The sequence below is a fragment of the Lagenorhynchus albirostris genome, chromosome 11 (genome assembly GCF_949774975.1).
Source record: "Lagenorhynchus albirostris chromosome 11, mLagAlb1.1, whole genome shotgun sequence".
NCBI lineage: Eukaryota > Metazoa > Chordata > Mammalia > Artiodactyla > Delphinidae > Lagenorhynchus > Lagenorhynchus albirostris.
This window is the reverse complement of record NC_083105.1, coordinates 22,981,903-23,006,352: the sequence shown is the minus strand read 5'-3', so window position 1 is coordinate 23,006,352 and position 24,450 is coordinate 22,981,903. Positions and strand designations below refer to the sequence as shown.

General features: G+C 39.7%; 1 protein-coding gene across 3 annotated transcripts; it reads right to left on the bottom strand.

Moving 5' to 3' along the window:
* Positions 1-3,590: 3,590 nt before the first annotated feature.
* On the bottom strand, positions 3,591-22,658 carry IKBIP (IKBKB interacting protein). Of its 3 annotated transcripts, XM_060164596.1 has the most exons (4): positions 22,623-22,658; positions 22,217-22,437; positions 16,283-16,400; positions 10,175-11,906 (listed from the first exon to the last, which is right to left on the bottom strand). In XM_060164596.1, exons 2-4 carry the CDS (start codon positions 22,390-22,392, stop codon positions 11,070-11,072), a joined length of 1,131 nt encoding a protein of 376 aa, XP_060020579.1. In that variant the 5' UTR covers positions 22,393-22,437; positions 22,623-22,658; the 3' UTR covers positions 10,175-11,069. The 3 variants fall into 3 exon arrangements, with proteins under 3 accessions (XP_060020580.1, XP_060020579.1, XP_060020578.1); XM_060164597.1 differs by lacking the exon at positions 10,175-11,906 and adding an exon at positions 3,591-5,257 and having other exon boundaries at positions 22,217-22,658; XM_060164595.1 differs by having other exon boundaries at positions 22,217-22,658.
* Positions 22,659-24,450: the final 1,792 nt, after the last annotated feature.

Sequence of the window (24,450 nt, the reverse complement as noted above, 5' to 3'; positions counted from 1 at the left end):
CTACGTATTAAAACAGAGATGAATCAAATATTGTTCCAAAAAATATGTCTTTTGCCACTGTAATTATGGGGCAGTCCATCACAAAAAATCATTATGGTTTGGAATAAGAACTCAAATACCCATAACACAAATAATTGCTGTATCTAGTAACACAGTCACCATATATAATGGATTCTATTCCTAGTATTTAAGGCAAATGCATACAAGCACTTACTCTGTGCAGCTGTGTACTAGGTGCAAAGGGATATTACTTTTTAATTTTTAAAAAATTTTTGGCCGTGTTGGGTCTTTGTTGCTGTGCGTGGGCTTTCTCTAGTTGTGGCGAACAGGGGCTACTCTTTGTTGCGGTGCATGGGCTTCTCATTGTGGTGGCTTCTCTTGTTGCAGAGCACAGACTCTAGGTGCGCGGGCTTCAGTAGTTGCAGCCCGCAGGCTCAGTAGTTGCAGCACGAGGGACCTAGAGCGCAGGTTCAGTAGTTGTGGCACACAGGCTTAGTTGCTCTGCGGCATGTGGAATCTTCCTGAACCAGGGATCAAACCTGTGTCCCCTGCATTGGCAGGTGGATTGTTAACTACTGAGCCACCAGGGAAGTCCCAGGATATCACTTTTAAAAACAGAATACGTGATATGAGGAATCAAGAAACTCATGATCTCGTTTCAGACACCCATGAAACCATTTGCAAAGAACGATGGACACTTAGTGCTTAAATAAAGTTTTGGCAATAAAATTGTGAGGGAGACTTCAAATGCTACAGCATTTCAGGAAAGAGAAAATAATATGGAGTCATAGAAGCAGGGAGAAAGTTTCTTGGGGCTCAACTTAGAACTATGTGAATCAATTTTTTTAATTTTTTTTTTTTTTTTTTTTGCGTTACGCGGGCCTCTCACTGTTGTGGCCTCTCCCGTTGTGGAGCACAGGCTCCGGACGCGCAGGCCCAGCGGCCATGGCTCATGGGCCCAGCTGCTCCGTGGCATGTGGGATCTTCCCGGACTGGGGCACGAACCCGTGTCCCCTGCATCGGCAGGCGGACCCTCAACCACTGCGCCACCAGGGAAGCCCTATGTGAATCAATTTTAATGCTAACTCTTTAATGGCAAAAAGCCCAAGTCTTAGGGTTGAGCCATTCTGGTGTAAGAATTCATAAACTTGAGACTCATCCTAGAAGCGGCCAAGATGGTGGAGTAGGAAGGCCCTGAGCTCTTCTCCTCCCACAGACATACAAAAGTTACAACTATCTAAAGCGCAATTATTGATGAGAACCACCTGAAGGCTAGCAGAAAAGATATTCTACAACTGAAGATATAAAGAAGGAAGCACAATGATACAATTAGGAGGGCCAGAGATGAGGTATACTAAAGACCCATACTCCAGGGTAGGTGACCCACAAGTGGGAGAATAATTACAACTGCAGAGTTTCTCCCCCGAAAGTGAGGGGTCTGAGCTCCACTCCCTGCTCCCCAGACCCAGGGGTCCTGCTCTGAGGAGACAAGCCCCCAGAACATTTGGCTTTGAAGGCCAGTAGGGCTTACTTTTGGGAAACTCGGAGGGTTGGGAGATATAGACTCCACTCTTAGAGTACACACAAAATCTCATATGTTCCAAGACCCAGTGCAGAAGCAGTAGTTTTAAAGGAGCCTGGGTCAGACCCACTGGCTGATCTTGGAGAGCCTCCTGGAGAGGCAGGAGGCAATTGAGACTCACTCTGGCGACGTAGACACCGGCAGCAGCCATTTTGGGGAGCTCCCCCACGAGAACACTGGTGCTGCCAAGTGTCATTTTGGAATCCTCCTTCTAGCTTATAGGGTCTGGACCCGGCCCTGTCTGCCAGCTGCTAGGGACCAGAACTGGGACACTGCAAGCCACACAGCTAGCTAGGTGGGGACACAACAGGCCAGCTTCCCTGGGATTCAGCTGCCCTGGAACCCAGCCTTGCCCACCAGAGAGCCCAGGATCTGTCTCCAACCCGTGTCCACCAGTGGGCCAGCACTGGCCCCGGGAACTGGCCTCACCCAATAGGAGGTGGTCACCAGCCCCAGGACCCCATGGGTGCTGGCTCTACCCACCTGTGGGTTGACACCAACTCTGGAACACCTAGGGCACTGCCACCAGAGACCCTGGGACCTGGCTCTGCCCATCAGCAGTTCCACTCCTGGGTGTTTAACCAAAGAAAATAAAAACACTAATTTGAAAAAATACATACACCCCCTATGTTCATTACAGCGTTATTCACAATTGCCAACATATAGAAGCAACCTAAGTGCCCATCAATAGATGAATGGATAAAGAAGATGGGGTAGATATGGGGTATACCATATATCACAATGGGATATATATCACATATCACAGTGAGGTATATATCACAATGGAATATTAGTCATGAAAAGGAATGAAATCTTGCCATTTGTGACAATACGGATGGACCTAGAGGGTATTATACCAAGTAAAATAGAGAAAGACAAAAATACTGTATGATTTCACTTATATGTGGAATCTAAAAAACAAAACAAATGAACATAACTAAACAGAAACAGACTCAGAGATAGAGAACAAACAGGTGGTTGCCAGAGCGGAGGGGGGTGGGAGGGGAGAGAAATAGGTGGGGAGATTAAGAGGTACAAACTTCCAGTTACAAAATAAATGAGTCATGGGGATGAAATGTAGTGTGGGGAATAGAGTTAATAATTATGTAATATTTTCATGGTGACAGAAGCAACTAGACTTACCATGGTGATCATTCATTTTGAAATATATAAAAATATCAAATCAGTGAAAATTCCCTGGCGGTCCAGTGGTAAGGACTCCGCGATTTCACTGCTGAGTGCCTGGGTTCAGTCCCTGGTGGGGGAACTATCCTGCAAGCCACTTGGTGTGACAAAAAAAAAAATCACTATGTTGTGTACCTGAAACTAATGTAGTGTTGTAGTGTTGCAGGTCAGTTATACTTCAAAAACAGACAAACAAACAAATTCATAGAAAAAGAGATCAGATTTGTGGTTATCAGAGGTGGGGGGTGGGGGAGAGGGATTGGATTAGGTAGTCAAAAGGTACAAATTTACAAGATAAAGAAATACTAGGGATATAATATACAACATGATAAATATAATTAACACTGGTGTATGTTTTATATGAAGGTTAAGAGTAAATCCTAAAAAAAAAAAAAGTAAATCCTGAGTTCTCATCTTCTCATCACAAAGAAAAATATGTATTTTCTATTTCTTTCATTTTGTATCTATAGGAGATGATGGATGTTCACTAAACTTATTGTGGTAATCACTGCATGATGTATGTAAGTCAAATTATGATGTTGTACACCTTAAACTTCTACAGTGCTGTATGTCGATTACATCTCAGTAAAACCGGAAGAAAAAAATTCATAAACTCTTCTTTTTGAGGTAACTAGTTCTATGCACCTGGATACTGTTGATGCTAGGCATTTGAAACTAGGGCTAATGTTTGTGGGTGGGTTTTTTTTAGATTATTATATTGTACTTTTTAAATGACTTTATTGAGGAATAATTGATGTACAATAAACTGCACATATTTAAAGAGTACAATTTGATGAGTTTGACACAAGTCTATACCCGTGAAACTATCAAGACAATCAACATAATAAACATCCTTCACCTCTCAAGATTTCTTTGTGCTTCTTTAAAAGTTATACTTCCCAGGCAACCACTGATTCATTTTCTGCCCCTACATATGAGATTGGATTTTCTAGAATTTTATGTAAGTGGAATTGCTAATGTGATGCTGTTTTAAATGTTAGAACTTCTTTGCTTTGGCTGCTTCTGGTCACATCAACACCACACATGAGTTGTGCTGCTTTGGGGCAGCCTCCATCTGAGGCTTGGCAAGCCCCCTGCAATCTGTGCTGCCCCTCACCCCGCAAACCCTGCTCTAGATGCCACTTCTCTACCTCATTTTAGGTGACCTTTCCCTGTTTCCTAAAGCCATAAAGGACCCAGGAATTCTTACATGATTCTTTTCCTGCAGCTCCCTGGTTGTGACCTTTCTAGTTTCTCTTACTCTAAATGGATAATATATGTTACAGCCCTGATCCTGATGGGCAGTTCTTCAGCTGGGCCCCAACCACACGTACTATGCTCCTTGGCAGTTAGTGAGGGCAAGTGGGGATTCAGATCCTGCCCCATCTAGATTTCCCAGCGCTAGACTGGCAGACCCTGAGTGTGTATGTGTGTGTGCATGCGCGCGTGTGCGTGCGAACATATGCATGTATATGTAAGGGGGATGCATAAGGTACTTACTATATAAAGTTGTAAACATGTTTTATATAAAGTTTTGAATACATTTGAGCATATTTATTTTGGAAAATCTAGTGCTCAGTCCTTCAAAAACTTTTATTTTTACTGTACAAAATAGAATCAAATACAAAATAGTATTTACTCCAAAATTTCGTTATTTCTGACTTGTCAGTCTTTTTATAACATGACAGAGGTCCCATTAAAAAGTTTCTTCAGTCTAATCTAAATAATTTCAAGCTAATCCATATCTGAAATGTGTTTTATTTCATCTTTCATATCCTTAATCTCAGCTCGGACTATTGTTAAGTTAGATATTTTCTCTTTTAAGAAAGCAATTTCTTTCTCTCTTTGTAGTAAGTCAGTAACCAATCTCCCAATGCGTACTGTTAAATCATTTACCAAGGGTTCCAAGCGGGAAAAGTCCTTCTTTAGATTATACACCTTTGGTTTTAGATCATTTGCAAAAGTCACTGTCTTCAGAACTTTAGCTCTGTCACTTTCTAAGCTTAAAAATCTATCTGTGTGCTTGCTGAAATCACTCTGTAGCTCAGAAAGTATCTTCTTAACAGAGTTAATTCTTTGTGAATTGTCAGATGCTGTCTTTCGGAGCATTGTTGTTCGGTCAATGCTACTTGAAAGAAGATCACCTATGTTTTTTACTGTATGTTTTTCTACTTTTTCTATTTTATTTTCTAGTTCTTGAACAGAATCTGTCAATGATGTTACATCAGTTACTACACCTGAAATACGTCGCATATCTGTTTTTACAGTTGTAATCTTGAGACCGACATCTTTTGCCATGGAAGTTGTACTTTGGTCTACTTTTGTAACATCTTCAGAAACAGTGGTCAAATTGTTGTTCAATATATCCTGCTTTTCAGTTATTCTGTTGGACCAAGTTTTCACTTCATAAATCTCCTCCTGTAGACGCTTTAGATGAGTAATTATTTGAAAAGACTTCAATTGTTCTATGATAGCTTCAGACTTCTGACACTGTAAGAAAATATAGTACCAGAATAATTAAATTGAGTGAAAGCTTAACATTTAAAATTCAACTTAAATTTTAGGTGTTATTTTAAACTATAAAGTTACTGCTCTTCTGGAAAGCATTTGGTAAAAAGATGCATCAAGTGTATTGCTAATGAATAGGAAGGGAAACATTGAGGAAATTTCATGTGACTGCAAATGGCATTTTCCAGTTATTTTGGCACCACCAGTCCTCTGCATGGTGACAAAATGAGCTAAATGAGGGGAAATGATGTATCTTCAGTTGCTGGAGAAGGGAGGAGGAAGCCCCCTCTAGATGAGTTTCGCTAAATTTGGGGGGTCAAACAAGACAACATGACTTCTGAAATGCAAGTTTGTTTGTAGGTACAAGTGCTAGAATGAAGGGACTTTATTGTCCTATTACTTTTATGAATACTTTCCTGGGGTATTGAACTAATTCCATTCAATTAGTAATCCTTAAGTTCCTAGTGTGTTGTCAGGCATGTGAAGTCTGAGGAACATAAAGATGAGTACAGCTTCGGTTGTGGCTTCAACTCAGTTCAGTAGTTTAATAGAGATGATAAATATGTAAAAAACAAAACAACAAACAGACAAAGCACTATCTCCAAGGTTCTAAAATTCCAAGATTCCAAATACAAGTGATTCTCAACTTTTGGATGTTTCAATGCCATCCTCCTTCCCCAGCATCCATTGAATACTGATGTCTCTAAATTGTTTTGGTTTAACTTGGACAAATCAGCTGATGAACATTTTGAGCCACACAACTGCCTGGCAACATTTCAAGTTGTTATTTTTGTTGTTGTGTGCATGTGTATGTGTGTTTATATAGCAGTTTTGGGGAAGTTGAGTTATTTTATTGTATTTTTAATATTTGAATTTTTATTGCATTGTACCATCAGTTAATAAAGTTAAGATGGAAAGGGGAATATTAAAGTGTTGATTATAGTGATAAGATGGGTAAGTATCATAAACAATACAAAATTGAAAATTAAAACATACATGCATGAGGTCTATCCATGTTGTCACAAATGGCAGGATATCCTTTCTCAAGGCTGAATATATCAATGTATCACAGTATCATGTTGTACACTTTAAATTTACACAATGTTATATGTCAAATTTATTTAATTAAAAAAAATAAAACACGTAGGAATTGTCAGGTTTCAATTAAGTTTCAATCAGAAGATTAACTTAAGCCTGTGCGCTGTATGCTAAACTATGAAGAAAAAAAATTAAAGAACAAATGTAAAATATATTGTCAAAGCCTGTGTTGTAACACAGATATACATTGTGATTACATTGAAAAAAGAAATCCCATTTATAACATGTAAGTCAGTTGTTCCACTTTGCACTTTTAACTTTCAGCTTGTTTTCTAGGAAAGCATTGTTTTATTTATTTATTTTTATTTTTTTGCGGTACGCGGGCCTCTCACTGTTGTGGCCTCTCCCGCTGCGGAGCACAGGCTCCGGATGCGCAGGCTCAGCTGCCATGGCTCACGGGCCCAGCCGCTCTGCGGCACGTGGGATCCTCCCGGACCGGGGCACGAAGCCGTGTCCCCTGCATCGGCAGGCGGACTCTCAACCACTGCGCCGCTAGGGAAGCCCGGAAAGCATTGTTTTAAAGTGGAGATTGTCTATAGCTTTCTACTAATAATCAAAACCATCTTGATTCAACAACGTTTACTGTGCACAAATAGGAAGGAAATCAAGCAGTGAGTGCAAAACCTTAAATTTTATTTTTTAGGGGAAAGTTTTGCAATAAATTGTATTTGCTGAAAGAGATTTTCAAAGGTGAAAGGAGAGGGCTTACTTTCATCTATTTCATTACTAGGTTATCATTTATTAATGTATCTAATCTGGTAGAGTTGAGATAGCTTAACAGCATTAAACAAGACATCTCAGAAAGGGCTAAATTTATTCTTAGAAGTATAAGATCATTAAGAAACTGTTAGTAAGCCTCTTTGTCACACTTGGTAGGCTATAAAAGCAATTTATTACTAACTTCTATTAGTCTTCACTAAAATAGAAACTCAATACAGTATAGGAGTAGCCTAGAAATTGTTTCACTGAATTATGTTTAAAGATTACATAATGGCTTGTTTAAGCTATTTGCTTAAGATGAACAGAAGAGTTGGAGTCTATTGGTAGCTTGAAAGATTCACCCAGTAATTTGAATACTTACTAATATTCCTGTTCCTATCATATGAGGCAGGTACTAAGCTAGATGCTGCCCTGCAATGTTAAATGTTGTCTGGATCTACAAGCAAAACAACGTGAGTCAAGGGAATGATTTGTGGGTCCAATCAGCCTTCCAGAAACTTTGCTAAAGGATCTTTGGACTGTACTAAGGGATCTGGAAATTTTATTGATCTCTAAAGTTTAAAACCACTTAAAGCCAGGAGAGATTTTAGAAATTATTTGGTACAATTCCTTCATTTTACAAATTAAAAAACTGAGCCCCAAAATAAAGTGCCCAAGAACACAGAGTCAGTGGCAAAGCCTAGATTAGAAGATTCCAGTCTAGGGTTTTTTTCTCCTCCACTGCTTTCTCACTCTTCCCTAAACATTTATTGATTCTTTCTTATGCCCAAGGCCCAAATCATTTTAGGTCACAGTTACAACTTTTGAGGGACTTATAGTCTAGTTTAATGGCAACATAGTAGTGGGCGCATTTGACTGAATTATAGCTTTCTGAATTCTCAAGATAGTTCTACTGACAGCTGATTTCTTGTGATTTTTTTTTTCCCCTCCCTGGTTGAACAGCAGCAGGTTGCACTGTATAGTGGGAGGTCAGTGGCCTCTGGAATTGGACAGACTCAGCAGTGTGATTGTAAGATTCCTAATCTTGCTGAACCTCAATTTCCTCATTTGTAAAAGGGGTCTCATAGCTAGCAAAGCTGTGGTGAGAATCTGTGATAACACATGCAAAGTGCCTAGCACAATGACTGGGACAGGGTAGATACATACTCAATACATGGAGCTGTTAGGATGATGACGAATGTAGGCCTCCTAGCAGTGTGACACATAATAGGCTCCAAAATGTCGGTTCTATCCTTCCCTGCTCTGTAAAGCTGGGATGGAGCATTTTGATTTGTGTTAAATTAGTAGTTCATAGCTGAAGTGACACAGATACTGGGTGAATTTGCAGAGCTTTTGCCAACTGTGCAAATATGAGGTAAATCTACAGAGAAATGCATTAAAAATTATGTTTGGTGAATATGACATCATGTTAATCTTTGGCCAAGATTATAGATTCAAACAAAGACCTACAATTAGATTAAAATTAAAATAATGCCATTGGAGATTCCCTGGCGGTCCAGGGTTAGGACTTCACGCTTTCACTGCCAAGAGTGTGGGTTCAATCCCTGGTCTGCGAACTAAGATTCTGCAAGCCGCATGGTGCAGCCAAAAAAAAAAAAAAAAAAAGCCATTAACTTTGTATCTTACAAATTTAGTTTTCTATCAATCCATACAGGCTAATAAATCAACATTTTTCGTTATAAAATATAAAAATACACTTAGTCAACAGCTTCTCATCTTTAGGCAAAATTTAAGGAAATATTACTACAAATATACTTTTTAACTTTACATTGAAGGGTTAAGAAAATTAGGTGTTTGTTTTGTAAAAGTGATTTATATGGCTAATTAAGAAAATGGACACTACTCTCAGAAACTTAATGTAAAATTTATTATTAATTACAAAGATACAAAAATGTGTCTTAGGATATGGTAATCTTCCTTAAAGGGAAAACTAACAATGTAATTTAATATTTGATACACAGGAAAGTTTTTGAAATTTCAAGTATCTTTGTTAAATAAATGAATTTAAGAAACAGAGGAAGACAAACTAGGTACATCTAAATCTCTCTAGTGACAATTTTTTATAGGAAAACCCCTGAATAAAGGAATATATACATGTGTATATACATGTACACAATATTTTCTCATGAAATACTTGTAGAAGGGCAGTTTTTGTTTCCCTTGTAATTGTCACTATAGAGCACAGTGGCCACCTTATTTCCATTTATTTTCTGTAACCATTACTATGGTACATACCGTAGTTAATAATAATGATGTGTCAAATCTGGTGACACACCAATAAATAAATAAATAAATAAATAAAAGTAAAGAGTACAAGAGATCACATATGCCCTGGCAGGATGGAGGTTGAAACGACAAAGTTCCAGTTAACTTTATAATCTATTTTATTAGCATGCAAATAAAAGCAAACAAATACAATTTTGTTAGTATACACAGACAAGAACTTAGACATTCAGAAGTCAAGAAATTTAATGTTAATATTCTAGGAATTAATGCTATGCCTATGACCCACGGCTGTCTACCATAGGCCTTCCTAACCCCAAAGTAGAACTTATTTGGGATTTTTCAAAAAATGTACAGATTTACATGATAAAACCACCTGACCACAACTATCTTTTGTAACTGACTTCTTTCAAGTTCTTTGTGTTTAATTCCACTGAAATTGCATTATAAAACTGGGACTATAGTTGGTTATTGGCAAGAAGAAACATGTTGTTAGAACAGCACTTTCAAAGGCAGTTAACTCAGTTTTTTCAACACCAACCTTGGACACCCTTGATACATCAGTTTACCAATAAAAGTGTTATGTGCTTCCCCAAACTTGCACATTTCTGATTATCATTATTGCAAAAATCTGTCTAGACCTCCCCTTAATTTCATCTCAATATGTCCATGTCTTATTCTTTGTGACTGTATTATATAATTTTGTGTAAAATAAAATCACTATGTAAAACAAATTTGGTTGGGTAATTAGTTTGGGGACTCTAAAATAATGACATATTTTAGTTACCATAATTATCACATCATATCTCATTATGCTGCTTTTTCTTCTTTAAAATAGGCCACAGGCTTATTAGTGTATTTTTATTGCAAGTAGAAAATTTATCTAGAGATCATGTACCTAGCAAACACAAGAGTCTGTAACACAGTTAGAACCTTAAAAAAAAACAAAACAAAAAACGCCCAGGTATACAAAGATATTCCCAAAGTCCATACTTCACAGGATGCACACTTAATTCATAGGGAAAACTTTCAAAAAGAACACATTTACTCTTTAAAAAAATTTCTTACAAGTATCTATAACAGTTTAGAACTTTAACAAAAAGTAAAAATGTTTCCCAGTCTCCATAGTTTTCAAAAAGTGCATATTCATAGCAAAGCATTCCAGGCTCTCCCTCAGGCATGTTATCTTTTATTTTAGACAAAATTCCTATAAACTTGGTTGTCTGGATTCTTAGCCTGCAGTAAATTGCGAAGGAAGTGAAAAACTGGCTGAGGTGAAAACATTACTGATCAACCTGACAGTAAGATCAGGTCACTGGGTCACTTTTTCAGGTGACAGAAAAGGTATAAGAAATAGAAGGTTTGAAAAATAGCAAACTGGGGTTGAGTGAGGAGGTAGACACCCCTCAATAGCTCCTAGGGACATTAATATATTTGGGTCCAATATGACAGATGAAATTCACAATAATGTCCATTAATTATTAGAAAAACATTTAAAAATATTAAGTATATTGCTTCAAAAAAGTAGAGAAATATATATTTTAGAAATGTTTCTATTTAAAATGGTGAAAATGAAATAAGTTTTATTGCTTAAAAAGATAAGCTTTGACTCTCTGGATAACACATCTGTGTGGACACCTCACTTATTTTCCAATAATGTAGGGTAAAGTGAGGCATATCAAAATAACTCAAAAGCATGGAACTAATCAGGTTATGTATAATAATGTGGTTCACCAGGATAAATGTAGTTCATTCAAAAATCACTATCAATTCCTTTATTTTCTAGATTATATTCTTCTGGAGTCCCCTTTTCTCTTGTACTTGAATATACTATAAAATCATGAACTTTTCCTTTTAGAACATCCAGTTCATTCTGCATCTTTAATATGCTGTTATCATACTGAATTCCTTCAAGGGTTTTCTGCATCTCCATTATTTCAGATACTGCTTTCAGCATATCATCTTCCATATTAAACATCTGAAGAGTCAAGTCTTCCATTTTCTTTTCTGTCCCTATCAGATCCTGAGAGACTCTGAGAACAGAGCGAATAGCATTTTCAATTGTTGGCAAATGTGTCTTGCATTCTTCAGCTTTGGGTTCGTAGCTGGAAAGTTTATTAGTCAGGTCTTCATCTCTGGCAAAGAGAGCATGCTGTTCCTCCTCTAACTTTTCAAGTGCTTCTGTGTCGGAGCCAAGCTTCTCCTCTACTCGCAGAAGATCCTCTTCTTCTTGTCTTTTTATAGTTCTAATATTTCTTAGTGTGCTATCTTCCAAATCTTTTAGCCTTTCAGTGAGCAATTTTATTTCTTGTTCAGCTGAGTTAATTTGGACAGTAACTTGAGAATGTATATGTTTTGATTCTGATTTGAAAATGTCTGTATTAACATTCATTTCTTCTAGGCTTCTCTTCCAGAAATCTGTAACGTTCTGGAATTTCTCATTAAGGCTTTGCATCTTTTGAGTGAGCATCTCTTCACTATTTTGAATGTCATGCATGATACTTTGGAGGCTGGATACTTCCTGCTCAAACTGGGTCACCAAAGACATGGATGATGTAGCTTCCTGCAGGATACTTTCAGTAGTTGCAAGCTGCATTTATAACACAAAACAATTCCCAAGGCTACTTAATAACTTTTATATTAGGGAAACATACTTTAACAATCACTTGCCAAGTTCAAATTCTGAAGATGTCTAAAATATCCAAATACATAAGAATCATACAGACAAAAACAATTGTTACATATTTAAGCTGTTAAAAATATGTTTTAAACACATTTAATAGATTAGCACTATGGTAGAAAAATACAGTTGTCCCTCATCCCTAGGTATCCACCTGTGGGGCACTGGTATTCCTGTGGATACCAAAATCCATGGGTGCTCAAGTCCCTCATGTAATATTTGGATGGGGAACCCACAGATACAGAGTGCCAACTGTATACACCTGAACTTATAATCCTAAATATTTGTGCATTTTCATGGAGGGATATTCAAAAGAAAAATAATGTTAAAGAAGCCTGAAGTATATCACATTTCCTTCTTTTTTTATTCCAATGGAAAGCAACTTAGCTGTCATTTTAATAGTTATTTAGCTTTTTAGAAACTGACTTAGTTATAAAATTTGTTAACTTTCCTAAGTTCTATGATTCTGGAAGACTTTCTGCCTGAAAAAAAAAAATTTGTTGACTGACCTCTTGCAGAAAAGTTACCAGAATCAGATCTTATAACTATCACAAAGGCAAAAAGTGAATAAAAAATCAGTTTACAGAGACAACTGATGTCAAACAGTAAAGTGTTCTAAGTATCTATAAATTATGGTAAGCTACTAGCATCTCCTAAAATGTCTAGAATATAGAAGGACCAGGGTGTGGACCTCTTTCTTAGCCTATACTCACACAAAGATAACAGCCTTAGAGACTATAGGAAGGCCTAGAAATGATCGTTAATTTATCAAATGTTTGCAGCATTATGTTGAAGACATAATACTGTACAAGACACAGTTCTGCCCTTAAGCAGCTTAGTTTACTTGGGGAGAAAGCGAAGTCTACATGCGCTGTGACAGGGAAAGAGCTATGGAAGCACTTACATAGGGCATCCAAACCGAACTTCGATGATCAAGGAAAATACTATAGAAATATTATCTAACAGCTGCTTCCAGTTACTTCCTCTAAATCATCCTACACACTACAGCCAGATTTAAAGTTTTAAAAACTGCTATGTACACCATGGTAGAACATTAAAAACCCCTTAACGTTTCCTAACACTTCTAGGAGGAAGTCCCAAATTCCATAACTTCTCTATATGTTAGCCTGCCTTCTTTGTCTAGCTAAGTTCTGTCCTTCCTTCAAGGCTCAGACCAGGTCTCAGGTTTTCAGTGCAGCATTCTTCCATGACCCTAGCCATGAGAGCCTGAACTCCTGTAGAATCTATCATATTACATATTTGCCACTTATTTGGCATTTAGCGCATATAATTCAAGAATTCTTGAGTGTTCGCTCTGTGCCAGACGTTGTGCTAGACACTGGATATAAAAACAAAGATACAGTATAGTCCCTATACTGATGAATTAGCCAGGAGAAGCTATGAGAGCTTCTAAACTCCTTAGGGGAAGAGACCATGTTTTATGCCTTTTTGTAGTCCCCGTATCTCAGGGTATAAAGAACATGTTTCTTGATATTTAGGAAGAAGAATGGCCAGAAGCCTCCTGGGTCCACCCCAATCAGGACCTGAAGCAGTTCCAGGTGATAGCTGGGAACAATGCATAACAGTATCACTCTGAAACCTTGTTTAAAAATTTTTAATGTATACATGTAGCTATAATACAAGTTCCTTTAAAAACACCAACTATGAGAAATACTTGTACATTGGTAATAGTGTTATGTTTAGTTGTCTTATTAGCAGCATTTTGCAGAGACAAACTTATCTTAATCCAAGGTAATTCCTTGTTTAGGCTGTTCACCAGAGCATCACTATAACCTGGAGGCAGTATAACCCAGGAGACTCCAATTATAAGATCAACTTTTCAGGATAACAAAGGTCTCAAGACTTAATCTGCAAACAATAAGTGACTAGTACACCACAATAGCTAGCATTTATGGGCTGCCATTATAGTCTAATAGTTTTTCATTTTTTACAAAAGTTAATATCTTAAATTTATTACTGCTTGGAAGTTTTCAAAGAGCTTGCATATATATTGTATCTCATCTGATCCTTACACAAATCTTGATATTCTCATTTAATAAATGATGAAATAGAGGCCAAGAGCAGTTAAAGTGATTTTTCCAAAGTCACACAGTTATGATGAGAGCCCATGTCTAGTTGTTTTCCCCTCCTACTGCATTAAGCTGGCCTTTAGGGCCAGCTTTGTAAAGAGTCAGCTATTGTTAAACTACTCCTAGGGCAGACTGGGAGAGAACGAACTATGTGAAGACAATATTTCTTGGATCCTAGCATGATACTTTAAATATCTGCTTCAAAGGCATTTATTTATTTACTTTTAATTGAAGTATAGTTGATTAACAATCTTATATTAGTTTCAAGTGTACAACGTAGATTTACAGATTATACTCCATTTAAAGTTATTGCAAACAAATGGCTATATTTGCCTGTGCCATAAAATACATCCTTGTTGCTTACAAAAGCATTTTTGTAATCTACATGAGTTTTATTAAAAACATTGCCCATTATAAAATTGGCCACGTAGTGGAAAGTAAGAAAAAAATGAATATTTAAATTTATGCATGGAGAAGCCCTTAGGTTTACATTCTCAGTCTACCAAACTGTAGATTTAATACAAAAAATTTAGGACACGGACTTCCCTGGTGGCACAGTGGTCGAGAATCCACCTGCCAATGCAGGGGACACGGGTTTGAGCCCTGGTCTGGGAAGATCCCACATGCCGCGGAGCAACTAAGCCCGTGAGCCACAACTACTGAGCCTGTGCTCTAGAGCCCGCCAGCCACAACTCCTGAGCCCGTGTGCCACAACTACTGAAGCCCACTCGCCTAGAGCCTGAGCTCCGCAACAAGAAGCCACCACAGTGAGAAGCTCGCGCACCACAACGAAGAGTAGCCCCCACTAGCAGCAACTAGAGAAAAGCCTGCGCACAGCAACAAACGCCCAACGCAGCCAAAAATAAATAAATTAAAAAAAACCCCTTAGGGCAGTATTCCACCTTACAGCTGCTTAGGAGTAATTAGATATTAGAAGAGGGAAACTAGAGGGCTACTGGGGAGAGATACTGAGAGTGATAGCCGACAGGCCAGGCTCTAATCTCCTGTAATATTTGACTTCAAATTCTAATCATATGTTAAATCTTTGTCCTCCTTACCGGGTTCCAAGCTTGCAAGGCAGAGATTCACTAAAAGCATTTTAATTGCTGCCAAATTTTTCATTTAAAAAGGAAATCTTTCTTCAAAATATGTTTTCAATAGCATTTAAGTACATGAAGTTTCTATCTCCTGAAATTTTTTCTATCATTACGTTTGCTCTGATTAGAGGGCTTTCGATAACTACAATCAGTTTCCAACCTGAGCCCTAGGTCAAAATACCAACTCTTGCAGCACCTTCCCAGAGGCCTCTAAACTCACCCTCCATGGAATTCACTGGCACGTGTAAGGGATGATTTTAATCCATGACTCTTATCTTTTTGGGGACTACAGGCTTATTCTGTGCATCAGGCTGCAGGGACTTCGGCCGGCCGTCTATTTCATTTCTATTTTTGCAACATCTTTGCTTACCCTGGGGCCAAGCACAAATCCTTTTCTACCTTATCACTGAGTAAAGGCTCAGTGATGAACAAAGGAACAAACAAGCCATGTTTCCCAATGATAGCTTGGTCTCTGGTAGCCAGACAAGGCCCACATGATGACTTATTGGTTGCAGCTGACCTTCTCCTGAGACATGTGGTAGTTAAAAATTTTTTATCTGTCTCACATTTCTAAGAATCACAGTAGTAATGCACTTGTATTTGCAGCTTGAAGAAACACAAAATAGACATGGATTTTAATTTTCATTTGTCTATAAAAATCAATATTTATTTTAGGTTAGTCATTCTTATATGCATATGAATATATATGCTTACCAAGTGGAAATAAAGAAAAAAAACTGATGGATCTTAGTCCAAAAAGTGCTACTCCTATTTTAATTTTATATCTAAAGATCAATAATATTTTCAGTGCCCTAGATACTTGATATTTAAATAGAAAATTGAGGTCACGTCAATATGACAATATTGGTCTTTTTAAACAATAACATTTGTCATATATTAGAAAATTCTTGTCCTTTTGAAATGTAAGCTAAGACTAAGTTGGATTAAAGGGAGAATGTGAAGAAGTAGGAAAACCAGTGAGAGTTAAAGTAGTAATGGTCTAAAAGGCAGGGAAAAAGAATTTATCAACTGGGGTAGAAGGGTGGCAATGGGGAAGAAAAACGGTAAAATCTCCCCAAATATGCCAATTAATAATTACCTTTTCTGAAATTAAACTGATTTTACTTTGAAGCCCTTGGAATTCGTTGGTTTCCATTTTCAGTAACTGGTATTGGTTTTCCACCTTTGCAAACTTCTCCGACTGCTGAAATACAAACCTGAAAAAGGGGGAAAAAAAAATCACTACTTCCTAACTCAAACCCATTTAAGTTCGGATGTTAAAGCAGTATTTTATGCCCACTTCTGGTAAGGACAACATAAATTCTGGTATAGGTAGTGGCAGCTTTTATAAGAAGGGAGGAGTGAGTACGCAGTCCAGTGGTTCAATAGCTTCACTGCATATTGGAGTCGCCTGGCAGCTTTACTTTTTAAATTTTTAAAATTTATTTATTTATATTTTTGGCTGCGTTGGGTCTTCGTTGCTTTGTCCGGGCTTTCTCTAGTTGCGGTGAGCGGGGTGTACTCTTTGTTGCGGTGCGCAGGTTTCTCACTGCCGTGGCTTCTCTTGTTGTGGAGCACGGGCTCTAGGCGCGCAGGCTTCAGTAGTTGTGGCACACAGGCTCAGTAGTTGTGGCACGCGGGCTCTAGAGCGCAGGCTCAGTAGTTGTGGGGCACGGGCTTAGTTGCTCCGCGGCTTGTGGGATCTTCCTGGATCGGGGCACGAACCCGTGTTCCCTACACTGGCAGGCGGATTCTTAACCACTGCGCCACCAGGGAAACCCTCACCTGGCAGCTTTAAAAAAGTGTAATGCCTGGGTCTTACCACAGAAATTCTGACTTAATTGGTTTGGGATGTGACTTAGATATTGTAAATTTTCAAATCTCCTAGCCAAGATGACAACGACAAGTTGACACTTTATTGTAAAAATGACTTCCACTGCAAGACAAACATTTAAAGATTCAAAACTCAACGGAGAGGTGATTGAATCAAACTCATAAATATCATTAGGCTAACTGTTGCTTATAAAACTGTCCAAAACTAAAATGGAGTTTTTGCATTTTAAACAAATGTTTACAATGTCAGATGAAATAAATTTCTTTTGATGATGGCTAATGTTTATTCTATGAGATAACAGTGAATTAAGTAAGCCCAGGTTACATAATTAGTACAGACTGACTTCTCCTGTGTGTTAATATGAACTTTTAAACAAAACTTCTCGTTATTAGAAAACACTATTATCCTAATTTCAAAGAAGGATGTGTAGACAATTCTTTTCTGATTGGCTATTTCATTCTTGGCTTTTAGGGACCAGCAGACAGAGATGAAGGAGAAAGACGGTCTAAAGAAATGTCTAATTTCAGGAACTAGTTTTATCATCCATTACTCCAGTGTTAACCTCATGGATTTATCCTATAGATCAGTGTGTTCATTTAGAATAAAATCATTATTATAAGAGGGATTTCTTATGAAGGTTGATCCACAAAAATTAATTACAGGACTTTCTGTTTTATTTAATCTTTTTAATGTTATCTCCACCCTTCTCTTCAAAATTCAAATATTAAGCAAAAGCTTGAAGAAAACTGTGTCATATTAGTGACCATCTCTGATGATAATTTGTAGAGTTTTTTTCATGGTTAGCTTCTCACCAAAATAAAAAAATAAAATTCACTATTTCTATATGTGAATAGTGCATAAAAGAAAAAACAAGTATAAAGTTTACTTAGTGCTAGTAATGAAAATAATCAACAGTGGTCTGTATGATGCTGAGTTAAAATACATTTGTTTTATTTTCACTTACAAGTGCCAGACACTATTCTAAGGGCATTATAAATATTAACTCATTTAACATTAAGGAAGAGAATGATTTTTCTAGAAGCCAAAAATGTACACTAGAGAAGGTGGTTTCAATTGTGAAACATTAATTTTTGAAACTGGCATCCAGATTATGCCCAAGGTGCTTTGTTTCCTTTTTATGAGTCAGAGGCATTTTCTAACAGGAGCAGTTCAAGACCTCCTTACTCCCTATCTTCCTTCGTTTAGATGAGACAACAATTAGGGTCTGCTAAAGGCTACAGCTTCTAGGAGAAGAAAGGATTATAAACAATTCTGGATTAGGGATTTCTATTTCTAGGGTCTTGGCCTCTTTTTGGATTAATATCAAAGGTAGACCGCATATCATACTGGTTGAATGTGAAGCTAGGCAACTTTGGCTCTGCCATTTACTAGCTGTACAAGCACCTTGGGCAAGTTATTTAACTTACCTTTGCTAGTTTCCTCATCTGCAAAGTGGGGGTAAAACTACTTAGTTCATAGGGTGTTGCAGAGATTAAACAGGTTCACATTAATAAAGCTCTTAAAGTGCCTTGAACATAAAACGTCAACTATTCTCTTTACGTACCTTGGCCCTTTCTTTTGAATTGCTTTGCACAGCTGCTTTTCCCATCCCTCTGACAAGCCTAGAGTGGTAAAATGGATCAGGGCTCCCTTCTACTTAACACTTGATAGAAGCCCCAGGCCTGTCACACTTTGAACCAGGGTTGGGTTTATAGCAAACAAAGGATGAAGTGAATGGATGAGACCCACTAATAGGAAAAGCAGCATTCTCTTACTCTGTTTTGGGGCCTCTTTTCCCTATCATAGATAAAGATCTTGAAGGTATGGATGTAGGAGAAAAGCACCCGGATTAATTGGCCACCTTAGTATAGGCTTTACAAAGGGAATCTTCCTGACTTCTTCATAATCCATTGCAGTTTACAGAGAACTCATATAGATTCAGGGTCCTGTGGGAATAAACCATGTAGTTCCTTGGAGTCTTGTCTCTGCATAGCTCCTTTAGGAGGCCTAGATGTCAGACAGCTGATGGAGGATTTATATATACAGGATTTTTCTCTGGCTCTGTTTCAACTTAGTAATGAGAAACAGTCAGTATCCATTTAGCTGTATGTTTCATACAGCAACTTCATTTTCAGCATAATACTGAAAGTTCAGGAACACACAGACCATATTCCATTTTAAAAAATCAAGGTAATTAAAGGATAACTGTCTTTCAGATTAAACTCCACTAACAACAAAAGCTGAAAAATGGGGTTAGCCAAGATTTTACTGTATAAACGATTTATAGAGAAAGTTGTATTAGAGAAAAAAAAACCCTGAATTATCTGATGGTTGAAAGAGCTTTTGACTTCTGATACATAATTATCACAAATGCTATGACAAACTTTTATAAAGGCAATTAAAAAATCTGTTGAAATTTCCAGAAGAAACTTAAAAGTTTTACAATGGAACTTCTAGTTGACTAAATTTCTATGTAATAAGCTTTTAAGGTTTTGTCTTGTTTAGTACCTTCATAAATTTTAAAAACTTTTTGAAAGCAGAATGTCTTCAATCTCTTACGTGGAAAATTTCCTTAAAGAGTTTATAAATGACGTATGCAAACCAACACTCAGGCCCTATAGTTCTGGGCAACTGTTATCTCCAACATCTTATTGTCAGGCTGACAGAAGATGATTATCAGGACTTTGTTTAATAGAGAGATGTTCAAGTACCACCCTTTTGTTGCATTATCTCTGTTTATTTTCCAAACAAGGATCCAAACACTAATGGTTTGAAGATACTGAAATAGTGATGCCTTGAAATCAACCTCAGACAGTGCAAGGGTTCAAATCTCTGCCCCAACTTAATCAGACAAAATTAGAGTACTCCTAAGCTGTATTTAGGCACATATATTCGATTTTGTATTTTAACAACCAGAACAATGTCAGTACAATAGCATGCAATAAAGATTTGATAGACCAATCTTTAGGTGCTAATCCTAGTGGTAAAAATGTCAGTGGCTTAGTTATAATTCCAATGTGCTGAGATGCTAAATGTTTGCATTTTCTTTTTTTTTTGCGGGACGCGGGCCTCTGACTGCTGTGGCCTCTCCCGTTGCGGAGCACAGGCTCCGGACACGCAGGCTCAGCGGCCATGGCTCACGGGCCCAGCCGCTCCGCGGCATGTGGGATCTTCCCGGACCGGGGCACGAATCCGCGTCCCCTACATCGGCAGGCGGACTCTCAACCACTGCGCCACCAGGGAAGCCCAATGTTTGCATTTTATTTAGAAAATTCCCAAATTTACCACGAATACATATGTGCTATTGTGACCAAAGTATTTATACTTCAACTCTTGTCGCAAAAGATTTCACAAGAGCAATTAACAGTCATTTAATAACAATCATTGAATCTGCCCATTTTAGAAATAATCTTTGAGCATTGTTTTATTATTTTGCAAAGACACAGTTCAAATAAAATCTTCCTACTTGAATATAACTTGTTTGTATCTTTACTGCAGGCACTAACAGTAAATTCCTGAGCTGAAGTGTCTGCTTTTCAACAGTTGTTTTCCTTTATAGATTCCTGTTAGTGTGTTTTCCTAGGACACTAACTAAATTATTTAAAAGTTGAGCATTTTCTGATGTAATTTATCTCATATGAATATGAATCTTTGGATGAGAATTAACAAATTCAGTAACTAAAACCAGTTGTATTAGGTTCTAGAAAGAAGCAACATATATATTTTAGCCTACTAAGTTCTAGTACTGAATAACTTTCCCAGCACAAAGTTTTTGATTTACCTGAAGGTCATGCAATATAAGACATAAAAGCAGTTTATTTAAAACAGTAAGTTCTGTACATTTATTCTTTTAAGATCAAAATATTCCATAAACAAATATATTAGTAAAATAACAATTTATCTCTTTTTGGAGAGAAAATAATCAACATTTCACTTTATTGTAACAAATGTTTTATTGACTGATTGACTGAGGATGAGTCATCAGTAAAGTATACTTCAAAATTTACTAGCATCAAAAATGTTCTAGACCTTCCCTGGTGGCGCAGTGGTTAAGAATCCACCTGCCAATGCAGGGGACACACGGGTTCGAGCCCTGGTCCGGCAAGATCCCACATGCCACGGAGCAACTAAGCCCGTGAGCCACAACTCCTGAGCCTGCGCTCTAGAGCCCACGAGCCACAACTACTGAGCCCGCATGCCGCAACTACTGAAGCCCGCGTGCCTAAAGCCCGTGCTCCACAAGAGAAGCCACGGCAATGAGAAGCCCGCGCATCACAATGAAGAGTAGCCCCCGCTCACCGCAACTAGAGAAAGCCTGCGCAGTAACAAAGACCCAACGCAGCCAAAAAAAAGGAAAAAATGTTCTAGATGAGAGGACATCCAGGGTTGCTTCTAGAATCCAATTATTCTTGAAGATAAATAGCTATCTTCTAAATACTTCAAAAATCAGTGAAAATGGAGGGGAACTCTAAAGAGTCAGTCTTGTTATTAAAACGAAATAGGTTAATCCTAAAGAATATGATTGAGGAAAACAAAATAAATTGGTTTTAAGGTTATTTCTTAATATTCATCTTTCCTATGACATCAATATATCGCTATTTGCTTGGTTTAAAAACTATAAGTTTTTAGTTTCAGGTGAACAAAAGTGTTATACTAAAACTCAGTCTGTAACTTAGGAACAGACTTATTAACGCATGCACAATAACCAAAATAAGAGCTATCTTCCAAAACTTTATATTATGCACGTTTGTTGCTCTAAGATCATAATGAATTCTTTTAAGGTTGCAAACGTTGCCACTAGGCATTTATGGGGTGGGGCAAATTTGTCCCAAATGCACAGCGGACAGGAAGTAACGGGTTCTAAAAACGGGAAAGCTTCTGTCCTGTACAGGCGCTTAATGAAATTTGGCCGAATCTGCATTTCTTAATGGTTGACGTTCCCAAACCTTGGCCTCAGCTCCAGCTGGGCGATCGAGGCACGCCAGCAGTACAAAAATAAATTACGAGAAACGAGCGAAAGTTAAAATAAAGGTTGGGCCGTCCCTTCCCTGGGGTCGATGCTGAGGAACAGAAGCCGCAAGCGTGGCGGCTAGAGGTTAGCGGGACGCCGAGCCGGGCGGGGCCGGGGCAGACGCGGGACCCAGAGAAGAGAGGGCGACCACGGGAGGCCGGACACCCGGGCGGCCTCGGACCACTTACCAGGCCAGGCCCAGGCACGTCCCCAGCGACAGAAGGCTCAAGCCGGTCCGGGGATCCGCCCAGCCCCCGCCTCCACCGCCCCGACCCTCGAGGCTCTTCCCGTCCTCGCTTCGCTTCCCAGGCTCCGCTGGGGCTCCCTTGGGCGCCGACCTCTTCCGGCTCTTCCCCTCAGACATGTCTGGAGGTCCTGAGGATGACAAACCCGGGGCTGCCTCTTCACCCTGGGGTAGCGAGACGTGGCCTCCTCAGCCTCCGCGGGAAGGCTCGGCGGTGACCGCGCCCCGTTTCAGACTTGACACCGCCCAGAAACCAGCCCCCTTCCTCTCCCGGCCATCCTCCCTGCTCCACAGCGTCTCCCAGCCACCCGCTTTCTAGTTCCTCCAGCTGGGGTAAGCGGCAATCCTACTTCCCCAAACTTCTGCGTTAACGCTGCAAAAGCGAGGAAACCCGTCTGCAAGCCGCCGGCACGCGGCCGGGCGGGGGGGGGGGGCGGGGCGGGGCGGCGGGGCGGGGCGGGGCGGGGCGGGGCAGCGCGCGTCGAGCGCGCCGCCGCCTCGGTCCGCCCTTCGTTGGAGCGCGGCGCGCCCCAGTTGGTGCGGCGGAGGCTTTTTTCTGCGCGCGCGGGCACTAGCCGGATCCAGAGCGCGCGCGGCGACGGACGCCTGGAGGGGTTCCGGGTGTGTTTCTTGGCACGCGCGGGCTGGCGTCGTCCCAGGGGGGCGGACTGGCGGGTTTTCACTGCTCCACGGTCCTGAGGCGGAGAGGCTGGCTTTATTCCTGGGCAGAAGGGGTGAGGGAGCCGGAGGTGAGGCGTCTGGGCTGTCAGCGACCCGCGAGGACTTGAGGTAGACGCGGCGGCGTCCGCAGTGGCTCCGGGCTCCCGCCCGGGTGCAGCCGCAGCGGGAGGGAAGGAACGACAGTCCGAGTGGCGCTCCTTCCTTTGTGTCTGGGTTGGAATACTCACCTCGGCGCCCCGGGACTGCGTGGGCCGCCTGCGGGGGTGACGCCTCCTCCGCAGGTCGGAGATTCCCGGGGGTCTTCAGGAGCCCCCCGGCTGCGGAGGCCCAGGTGAGACACCTGTGAGGCCCCGACCTGCCCCCGGGCTGTGGCCCGAGCCCCAAATTTCCTTTTGGAAGTCCGGTTGCCTCCACTCACCCCTACCTTGATTTTCCGGTCTGTCCCTTCAGGGCTTCTCTTCCCAGTGAAGACCCAGGTGCGAAGGTTTGGGTAACTTTGCGCCTCGCTTTTCTCCCCGAACCCGGTTCTTCGGAGGTTCAGTAGTCGATTTTAGAGACTCAGAATTCTGGGTCAAGGAATTATTATTAATCATTCTGATACTGTACCAGGAAGTGAACTTATCTAAAGAGGAAATGTTTTCCTGGATGAAACTGTTCTTTATATTTCACAAGCCTGGAGAGTACTGACTTTACATGTTGATGTGGTTACGGAAGGTGGGACACTGAGAATTTGTTCAGAATATCTAAATGTGTGCAGAGTTAAAAAACGTATAAAACTTAACGTCTTTAGTTTTAATAGGGCTAGGTAAAGTTGGAAATTAGTTTCAGATGGTCAGAGTGTGTCTATTGCCTTAGCTACTGGACAAAAGCTAAAAAGTTCATTTTTGTTTTGTTAAATAGTTTTATTACTGAAAAATTAAGGGACGTTTTATGTTTTAATATGATTTTTAAAAAAGTAATTAGTTTATTATTTATTTTTGGTTGCATTGGGTCTTTGTTTCTGTGCGTGGGCGTCTCATTGCCGTGGCTTCTCTTGTGGAACACGGGCTGGGTAGTTGGGGCTCACGGGCTCTAGAGCGCAGGCTTAGTAGTTGCGTCGCACGGGCTTAGTTGCTCCGCGGCATGTGGAATTTCCCCCGGACCAGGGCTCGAACCCGTGTCCCCTGCACTGGCAGGGGGGTTCTTAACTACTGCACCACCAGGGAAGCCCGGGACGTTTTATGTTTAACTTGAGATCATAAAAACACTAACATTTAAAAACGTAGCCTTGATCCTAACCATAACTTTTTCTTTTATCAGTCAGTTTCATGCCAGTACTGGGCATTCTGTGAACCTTGACAAGCATAGGCAAATTCTCTACTTACCTGTGTTTGAAAGTGACACATTCGGTGGTACTTTTTATAGTCATTATTGATTACTGATTAATGAAGCTTAATGATTATTGCTCCTCTTCTGTGTGCTCAAAATTACTTGTGCTTATCTCTTGGCGCTTAGTAC

Excerpts from the sequence above, each read along its gene's own strand:
- IKBIP (XM_060164595.1), bottom strand. The coding sequence starts at position 22,392 with ATGTCTGAGGGGAAGAGCCGGAAGAGGTCGGCGCCCAAGGGAGCCCCA. Across the intron at positions 16,401-22,216 it reads ACGTGCCTGGGCCTGGCCTG|GTTTGTATTTCAGCAGTCGG; the intron begins GTAAGTGGTCCG and ends CCCCTTTTTCAG. Across the intron at positions 11,907-16,282 it reads TCAGTTTAATTTCAGAAAAG|CTTGCAACTACTGAAAGTAT; the intron begins GTAATTATTAAT and ends TTATAAATGCAG.